The sequence below is a fragment of the Frankliniella occidentalis genome, unplaced genomic scaffold (assembly GCF_000697945.3).
Source record: "Frankliniella occidentalis isolate FOCC.00 unplaced genomic scaffold, Focc_3.1 Scaffold16, whole genome shotgun sequence".
NCBI lineage: Eukaryota > Metazoa > Arthropoda > Insecta > Thysanoptera > Thripidae > Frankliniella > Frankliniella occidentalis.
The window spans coordinates 469,546-479,565 of record NW_026267146.1 but is presented as its reverse complement, the minus strand read 5'-3'; the positions used below and the strand labels follow the sequence as shown (position 1 = coordinate 479,565).

The window sequence follows — 10,020 nt, the reverse complement described above, 5'->3', positions numbered from 1 at the left end:
GGGGGTTCATCCCCACACCGCCCCGCGGAATAAAAGTCGCGGAAGAGAGGCCGTTTATTTGATTTTCATTCCATAATGCCCATGCCCGGCCGACTAGCCGCATAGCCACGCGCCTCTCTAAGGCTGGACTATGGTCTGCTCTCTGAAAGAGAGAGAGGGGGGGGGAGAGAAGAGAGAGAGAGAGAAGGGGTGGGGAAGGGAGGAGAAGAGAGAGAGAGAGAGAGAGAGAGAGAGAGAGGGGGTCAGTTCCGAGGCTAGGGCCGCGCCGGAGAACGGCCAATAATTCTTGTTAACTTGCGTCTTATTATTTTTTGCCCACATTCTTCGGCTTTCGCGGACCCTATCCCTAAAGTCTATTCGGTGGAGAGGGAACGCGGATGGAACGGGGATATAGGGGGGGAGGGGGGGTCCAGCCCCTACATTCTGCGTATGCCGCCTGCCACCACCACCGCAGCAGCAAGAAGACGGAACGGGGTGGCTGCTACTAGCCCTGGGGAAGGGGTGCGGGTGGGGGGGCAAGTGTTGCCGCGCGTCGAGAATTTTAGGACACAACGATCTTGGAGAGAGAGAGAGAGAGAGAGAGAGAGAGAGAGAGAAGGAAAGGGAGAAGAGGGGGTGGGGAGAGAGATGGAAATAAGGGGTAGTGGGGGGGTGGAGAGAGGGAGAGAGGGCGAGTTCATCTCCATATCACTTCCTGCTTTTCTCACTTACCCTCTTACCACCCCCCTTCGCAACGTGGATGAGGGAGATTTATTCTCCGGAGTATCAGTGCAATTTTCTTTTTGAAAAGGGTAACCTAATAAAGGTACTGTACATCGATGAGGAGGAGGAGGAGGAGGAGGAGGAGGATGATCGCGCTGCGATTATAATCCCCGAGGCCCCAGCCGCCTGCCCCACTGCTCGGCCCCCCCGCGCCCCCCGCGCACAAGCCGCGCGCTCTACAGCCCGAGGAAGGAGGGCCCCGGCGCCCTATACGCGACCGGGTTGACAGTCACGTCTTGCTAGGGATTCTCTCTCTCCCGTTCGGCACGTTCGGCGCGGGGCGCGGTGAGGCGCGGTGTGGGCCTGCCACGGACCTCACCGGCAGCTGGGCTGATGCGCCCCGGGGGCCTCACCAGTCGCCTCGCGAGACCAAGGCGGCGGCGGCGCTGGAGTGTGCTCCTCATCCAGGCGGAGGAGGCCCTGCCCTACCCTCGCTCCTCCTCCTCCTGCTCCTCCTCCTGCTTCTCCTCTCTGGCAACGACATACGGGCCGAGTGCGACAAACTCATCACCTCATTTCCCCAAAAATGAATCGACACGTAAAGGAGTGAGTGGCGCTCAGTGATGATGACGCTACTTTGATTTAACGAAATATAATTGGCTGCTGCTCTGCTGGGGGATCGACATCCTCCGAGAGGCACTGGACCGCGCCGTATGGGGTGCCCACCCCCCGCCACGAGTACCGGAGCCCAAACGAGTGCATATGCGGGCCGCCGGTGGGGGGTCATGATGGCGGCGGGGAGGTGGGCCAGTCCGGTCGCGCCACACAGACAGACACAGACACACACACATACACACCAGACCTTCTTAACACGTAAGGGGTGGCAGCGGACAGCCTCAGGCTACACAACCCCGCCCACCTCCCCTCCCCCAGCATTCTCCCCCTTTCTCTTCTATATTTTTTTTACCCTGCTCCTGGTACATGCCCGCCCGCGCGCGCGCGTGTGTATGTCTGTCTGCAACCCTTATTCGCGCGACCCGTATGGCTGGACCAGCCAGGCCTGCTCCATAGAATGTAACTCGCGCATTTAATACGCTCAACTACACTGCTGCTGCACTCTCTAAAGTGCGACTATTATCATTTGCCCCCACCGCGCGCTCTCTTGCGCTCGCATGATTACCTTTGTAGTTGGCATATTTGCGCTCCGGATTGGGGGGTGTCGTGCTGTGCTCGCAGCAGCAGCTAGCAGCCCCCGGCTACCCCCCTCCCCCCCCCCCTCCCTCCTTTCCCGTGATGCACTCGTCAAACAAGATGGCGGCGCTGAGCACACGACAGTTAACTTTTTAAACGCGCAATGCGCCATTGTCCACGGCCTCATCAACAAAAGAAATATTTTTATTCATTCTTTTACAAATGCTAGTAAGTTGAAATCACTGAGAATTTTTTAAAGTTCCAAGAATTCCTAGAATTTATAGAATTTGAAAGGTAGTAGGTACTTGTCCTAACTCTTTTGCAAGCTTGTAATGGCAAAATCATGTAGCCTTGATTATGCTCTCACTAATGAAGCTTTTCAGAACTGCTACTTCACATGCTTCTTCTTCTTCCTCCTCTCTTTTCCCCCTCTTTTTTGGATTTATGAATACGTAACCCTAAGGGGTTTCCGGCGGCCATATCCTCTCTTCCCCTTCCTCTCGACTGGTCCAAAAGGGTTGAAATGAGCATCGCCGCTGCGCAATCAGCCGAAATGTGATTATCGTATCCCCGCCAAATTTGTGACGGAATTGGTGCCGAATCAGGAGGAGGCAGCAGCGGGGCGTGTTAGGGTGGTCCAATTGGGGGGGGGGGGGAGGAGCCAGCCCAGCCCAAATCCAGCTCGATACGGGCTTCTTGACGCGAGCAGTGGCGTAAATATGTAAGCAGCGACTTCGGAGCAGTTTCTGAAACTCGCCTCGTCTGATCTATACTGCTGTCTTGGTCCAGCTGCTCCAGATTCATCAAGGAATTCCAATTTTGATAATGACAATAAAGGAAGCGCTTGGCGATTCTCTCTCTCTCTCTCTCCGCCTCCTCTCTCCCTCTCCCTCCCTCCCTCCCTCTTTTGCTCTCACCCTCTCTCCCTTCTCCCCAACTTCCCTCGCCCCCCCCCTTCCCGATGAAATCGAACGCCGATTACAAAAGCTTTCGGGAGTATTTCGATGGACCCTCGCCGCCACTTCTCATTTGCATAAGAACAGAAAGAACAGCGCGGAGGTCCGGCCGCGCGCGGCTCGCGGCTGAGAAAACGCACAAACGCGGCCCGTATGCACTTGGAGCAGAGCCGGCGGTATAATCCCGAAACGAGACCGCGCTGTCATGTCACTCACTCTGCGTTAGCAGCAGCATTCAGACTTACTTTTTAACATGGGTAGGTCTCCGATGAACTCGCCGCCGTCCCCTACGTTGGTGTTCTGCAACATGACAAAACAAAAGCAAAGGGTTGCTCGTCAGTAAGGGACAAAGTCGTGCGATAATCACAAATCTATATAAGCCCTTTTCGATTAACTAAAAATAAATGCGCCCTTGATACTATGTTTTGGGTTTAGTAAAAGAGTCAAGTGTGGTATACAGTTTGCGAGTATTTCTCTGAAAGTGGGCGTAAAAAAACTGCTGTATAAAACGAGATGTCTATCTCGAAAGAGGCTGGCCGACGAAACAGGCGCATATGAGGGCGAAGGGAAGGGGTGGCGCGGCTAGGGCTGTGCGATATTCGGGAATACCGAAACGGTATCGGTATTTTTTTTATACCGAGGCTTCGGTATTTTAAATTTTTGCAATTCGGGATCGATATTTCGGTATTATCGAAATATCGGAAAATACCGAAAGTTTGGGAATTTCGGTATTTCGGTATTTCCATATTTCGATATTTCCATAATACGAAGAGTTTGGTACTCAGAGTCAGAGTGGGTGCGCGCGCCCCTGAAACCTTTACTTTTACTTGTCCGCCCCCCCCCCCCTCTCCCCAGTCTCTCCTAGGCCTGCCTTTCTTTTCCCGGTCTCCCTGCTCTTCATATAAATACATGGCATCGCGCTTTTTTTTTCAAAGTGCCCAAATTGTTTCACTTCCTCGTTAGCTTCTCTGTTGTCGAAATTTCGATACTTCGGTATTTCGATATTTCGGTATTTCGGTATTTTCGGTACGGTATCGATAACCGAAACCGACAAGTTTCGGTATTTTTTTAATATCGAAGTTCGGTACTGAAATTTCAATACCGCACAGCCCTAGGCGCGGCGTCACCGGGGGAGGAGAGAGCGGCTCGCCTGGTCTTCCCTCTCCTTGAATGAGCAGCAATTTCATAACCGCTTTGGACCCGTCCGTCCTGCTCCGTCCGCCCCACGCACGGCACACACACACACTATGTTGCCTCCATAGATATTTGGACCACAACAGGCAAGCGGCCAGGCAGTAGAGCAAGGGAGCGATCGCCTCCCCCTCCCCCAACCCATTTCTTCTGTTGGTCACTTCAATTAGTGTGTGCCCCCCCCCCCTTCCCCCCGTGTGTTGTGTGCAGAGTAATATTAGTTTTATCGGAAGAGCTTAGAAAAGAAAGAAGATCGGTCTGGCCAGCTGGAAAAGGGATCGCAGGGCCGACCCAACCCCCACCTCCGCCGCCCTATGCCAAGCCCCGAGGGGTGTTCAGCCCTTCCACACCGCAAGGCCGCAGTGGACAGGACACAGACCACAGCAGACGGACGCGCCCGGCGACTACCGGCTCCCACTGTTAGGATAGTAAGTCTGCCTCGGATGTATCGAAAGGACCACACACAACAAACTAAAATAATTTTGCTAAGTGAAAGCACCCTCACAAAAATGAATTTTCCATCCAAAAAAAGGGTTTCTGTGTATGGTGTGTGTCCTCACGCTACTAGCAAATGACATATTTCCGCATATTTCTGAATGTCGACACGTCGGTACTGGCTTGCTGGCTGCACTCCCGCTTCCCTTTCTCCCCGTCCTCCCCCTCCCCGCGCTCCTCTCTCACACACACACGTGCGATATCAAAAAGGGGAATGCTGCTGCTGCTGCTCTTTATTGTGGAGCAAGGCGCCGCGGCGGCGGCCCGGACAGCGCCAAATCCAAATCGACGATCCCCTCCCCTCCCCTCCGCATTGTGCAGCCGCCCCCGCGCGGCCTGGCGCGTCCACTGATAAGGCTTGCTGACGCACGACGATGTATCACCTCCTGCATACGTTTCCTTAAGGCTTTTACCTAGTCACCATACAACTTTCGCAAATATTTTTTTTGTCTTTTTTTTTGCGTATTTTACATAACCCAGTTACCTAGTGTAGTATCCTCGCGCGCCCTTTTTTTATCGCGTCTGAAAAGTTCGAATGTGTATAAAATGACCCTACTCTGGGGCGCGGGACGGCGGCTGTGGCGCGGGCGGGCTCCCCTGGCTACACTGATAAACTAAGTGTTCAACTGCTCAACACTTGTAAGTGTGCAACTGCAAGTTGAATACTTGCAAGTGTCCAACTCCGTAGTTCTACACTTGCAAGTGTTAAACTCGGTAGGTGTGCACTTGCAAGTGTGCAACTCCTCAGTTAAACACTTGCTTAGATTGGACGCTTACTGTGTAGGAAGTGCTCAACCGAGGAGTTGCACACTTGCAAGTGCACACCTACCGAGTTTAACACTTGCAAGTGTAGAACTACGGAGTTGGACACTTGCAAGTATTCAACTTGCAGTTGCACACTTACAAGTGTTGAGCAGTTGAACACTTAGTTTATCAGTGTATAGGAGCCGCTTGCAGAGGATTGACGATACAGCGTATATCAGCCGCCCCTGTCCCTCCTTCCGGCGCCCGCCGCCCCGCCCGGCGACGCCCCCCTCATAGCCCCCGAGATAAGCCCTTCATCCGGTGAGCGGGGGCCTCTCCCCTCGCACCTCGCATCGCGGGCGGGGCGGCGCCCTGCTGCTGCTGCTGTTACCTGTACCGAAAGGGCTGTGCTGATGCCTCGCGCACGCACCTTACAGCGCGTAGCGCGTCGTCGTGTACTCGAGACGCATCATTGCTTTGACATGCAGTGCTGCACGTGAAAACAGCAGCGGGCTTTGAGCAAAACTGTGCTGCTGCAGCAGCATAGCGCGGGGGCGCAAGGAGCGCGGGGTTGCGGCGGTCAGGGTCGGGCTGTGCGGTACGACCGGGACGGGCGGGGACGTGTCATATCCGTCACATAGTGGAGCACCCCGCGCTGCACCCCGCCTCACCCCGCGCCCCCGCGGGTGCACCCTTAACAAGCAGGCTCCGCTCCGCCTATTGTGGGGGTATTAGCGGGAGGCTACCCGACCCCACCCCGCCCCGCCCCGGCCGCGCCTTAGCCATACGCAATAATACACCGAAGTCCCCCATCCCCTCCCTCACCTCTCCCCCTTATCCTGTGCATATAATAGGCACTTCAACGTCCTCCTGTACAAAAAGCTGCATGTGTCTCTGAATCTGCAACCTGAGGCGAGATGTGTTTGTATTTGTATTTGTGTGAGTGTGTTGCGTACAGTCAGGAGGTGAAGCCTCTTCCTCGCTTTTCGCTAGAGCACTATCGAAGAACGCCAGGACGCCCTGGCAAAGACAAATCAGTTTTGTCTGGGATTTATCTTTTGGCATGAGCAAACGAAAACTAAAATTTACAAAATGAAAAACAAAATAGCAAAATTCAAAAGTAGTTGGTTTTGAATTATTTTTTTAAAGGGTCGCATATTTTCTAGCGGACATGGAATTGGAATTTTAATTTTTAGTTGCAAGTTATACTTTTAGTGTGTAGACTAGGCATCGGTATATTAATAATCATGCTTGGTCTTTAAAAAACAAAAAAAAACAAAAAAAAAAAACATACATATCGCATGAAAAAGGGAATATGACAATTTCATATCCGCACTGTGCTCTCTGCTTATCATTATTAGCCTGACACAGGAAGCGCTTTGTGTTTTTGTTTGGGAACGCCTCCTGCACGCCCCCCAAACAGCGCACCCCGGCTCCCCTGCCGAGCGCAGCGGGCCGCGCCCTCTGCCCCCCTGTGCTGTGTGCAAGCGACAAAATTGGCAATCGGATTTCGGCAATAATAAGTGTAAGAAGAACGCGTTTTACATTTCACGTGGTGTTTGTCGAAGACGCGAAAGCAATAGTGCCGATTTATGCGAATGTGAAACGGTATTTCGCGGCTCGGAAACAATGGTGTGAAAAATGTAACGGAAAAGTGATGTTGCTGCGTAATGCGTGCGTAAAAGGTCGGGATACGGCGGGGCGGGGCGGGGCGAGGCGGACGAGAAGGTGTCAAGTGGGCACCGCGAGGTACTCGGACAGAGTGATGAGGCCGTGCTCACGAGTGTCAGCCTCCCCCACTCTCTCCCTCTCCCAGACCCTCTTATCCTCCCTTTAATTACTTTTAATAACTCTCTTTGCACCTTTTTGTATGACAAAAGGCTTGGGCTGCTGCCTACCGGACCGCCGTGTGCTGCTTTGGCTCGGGACAGCATTAGCCCGATGCGTGGAGGCAAGAGACACGGAGGTGGCGCTCACTGGTCGCGCTGAGCGAATATTTTAAAACAATGGTCACCAATGCGACACAGCGTCGGGTAGTACGCATAGCACATAGTCCATCAGATTTAAAGTTAAGTAGGCCGTCGCTTCAGCCTCCACCCGCCTCTCGCATTCGATCCATCTCTAGGCAGCGACGTGTCTGCCGTACTGAGCTCGCGGCCCAGCCACACACCATCATATGCCACTCACTGCAACCAGCCATCAGTAATTTTTATTTTTTGTTTCGTTATGTTGTAATACGCCTACTGATCTAAGCCTCAGTCCTCCGCTGGCGTTTCTAGCCACGCAGTGTGGCTTTTTCTATTAATTTGGTTTTGCTATAACGCGCCCTTGTGTTTGATTGATGGCAACATAGAGCCTTACATGGCCCCGAAACATTTGGCTACACGGAAAAACTGAACTCTAGACTGAGCACAAAGCTAGACAACTACTCGAACTTGGCGGCGAAGTCTAGTCAGGGTCAAATACGCGCAATTTTCCTTTTTTTTTAAATTTAAATAAAAATTGCAAATCCCCTTTATCCGGTCTATGACTCCGGCCTATGACTCCGCAGCCTATGGCTCCGGCCGCGGGGCGGTCGTTGGACCTTGAAAAAGATCCTGACTGGAATTTAGCCGGAGCCTCCAGGCGAGACGAGACGGTATTAATCACGGCAGTAACAATAACGCCATATAGCGGCCCTGAGGGGGAGCGTACGTAAACCACGGCACCACCCTTGAATAACGAGTAACGACTCGCGAATGGGACGAGAAAAAAAAATTCAATATAGTTATATGAAGTTGCGTGCCAAAGGGCGTCTCTAGCAGTTGCGCGAATCAAACAGGCAGGCAGGCGGGCGGGCCTCCTGTACGGGACGGTGGTGGTTCTTCTTTTCCCCCCCGCGCGCATCTCCAACCGCCTTCAGCCTCTACCAACTTCTTTATCTCCGCCTTTAATTACCCCGTGCGCTTGCTGCGCCGGGCTGCGCCTGGCCGCGCGGCTCCTGACGGGCGTAACCATGGTGACAAAATAACTGCCGACCTGGCGTGGCGTGGCGTGGCGTGGCGCGGCGTGGAGCAGCGCGGCCAGGAGGACGAACACGACCATTAAACCGCTAGGAGGCTCTTCGATTCATTGGGAGGGGACAGCGCGAATCCCATATTATTAATATCAGCATTATTAACACTGCCGTGTCGTAACAAATATTTCCGACGCTAAAAATAATCAAAAGTCCATAAAAATATTCCCACGTAAAAAAAATAAAATGTCCAATAAATTTTTTGGCAGCAAACACATGTGTTGATAATTTTTCGCAATTTATTTTAGGGGCGGGGGGAAATTGACATGTTAGTTTATTTGGCGCAGAAAAGCTGAGGGAATGCCGTACCGAGCTAAAGCTGCGGGTGCCGCGCCGGTGCAAAGAGGCACCCATCCCGTAATTAATGATTCGCTTAAGCCACTCTATTCACGTGTCGATCTCCACGGATCCCACCCAATCGCACACAATCGCACAATCGGGGCTCTCCCGGCGGGCGTCCGTGCGCGCGCGCGGCCTGGTGGTGGTGGTGGACATTCCTACGGGACGACGACGACGACGACAAGTAGTGAGAGATCCTGGCGTTGTGTCGTCCCGCGGCGCCTGGCTGGAGTGGCGCCTAGCTGCCATTACCCAGGCCGCGATTCTGATGTCACGCCGGGGAGGGGAGCCAAAGGAGGCGCGACACATTGCTGTCCAGTAAATACCGTATCCGAGCGCAAAGCAGTCGCGCGGAGAAGAGCATGCCTTTCTTTTCGCTCTTTCTCTCTCTTTCGCTCCCCCCTCTCACCACGCCGTCGAGGCTCCGTCCCCCCCTCTCTCCCTCTCTCTCCCTCCTTCCTCGGCGGCTCACGGGGGGCCTCCGCTGCGCGCAGCTGACATGTGCTCGACAATGCGCGGCCGCGGAGGCTGTGCCTGGCCGTGCCGGGCTGAGCTGCTGCTGCTGCTGCTGCTGCGGCCCTCTCATTAGGCAGGTGTGACGTGATGTGGTATGCGTGGACTGGCGTTGGACCGGCCACCGCGCAGCCGCTGTAAATCATTTTCTCGCCCCGGCTCCTCTATCCATCGGTCACGCAGTGATCCCGCCCCGTGGCGCTCCATCGGCATTCGCGCGTAGATTTCACACTAAATATGGGAAGGGACAATAATGTTGTCTAAAGAAATCTGCTTCTTTATCTTAGACAACTCTACTAACAGAAATGTGTGATACATTCGATCACTTGAACGTACGCGCCACGCCAAGAATCGCGGCCACTTTTTCAGTTATTGCAAAATGACACTCCTTTATTTAAGAAAGCTTGACTAATCTCAATTAGTTAGGTTATATTAAATAAGCAAGCTTACATGTTTTCCCTAGTTTTACTATTTGAAGACGCGGTGAGCTACAGAGGCTATCATATGGGTGCTAGAGCTACTCTGTCAGGCTCGCGCCTTAGCTACAGCCCACCGCGCGCGCGCGTCCATCGAGTACGTGAGTACGTGTCTTGAAAAATTTTTCATCAGGCGAAACTAATTTCTTTCTCTCTCGCTGCTTGGAACGGGCGCGCGGGGCGGAGTGGGGTAGAGGGACCACTCGGCGGCTGCCGGCCGGACCAGACCCGGCTCAGTTCAGGGAGCCGATAATTAAGGATCCGAAGTGCAGCATCATGATTCATTAAGGTGTCGATAATCCAAGATGGCCGTGCCTTGTGTCGGCACGCGGGTGCGGCGGGGCGCGTAGGGGCGGGG

At 53.5% G+C, this 10,020-nt stretch overlaps 1 protein-coding gene across 1 annotated transcript in view; it reads right to left on the bottom strand.

Moving 5' to 3' along the window:
* Window positions 1-10,020, bottom strand: part of LOC113206018 (transcription factor AP-2-epsilon) — a gene marked incomplete in the record, with an annotated part of 30,358 nt that overhangs the window by 11,719 nt on the left and 8,619 nt on the right. The window contains 1 exon segment of the mRNA XM_052264050.1: window positions 3,095-3,149. Within this exon segment, the coding sequence (XP_052120010.1) occupies window positions 3,095-3,149 (55 nt within the window).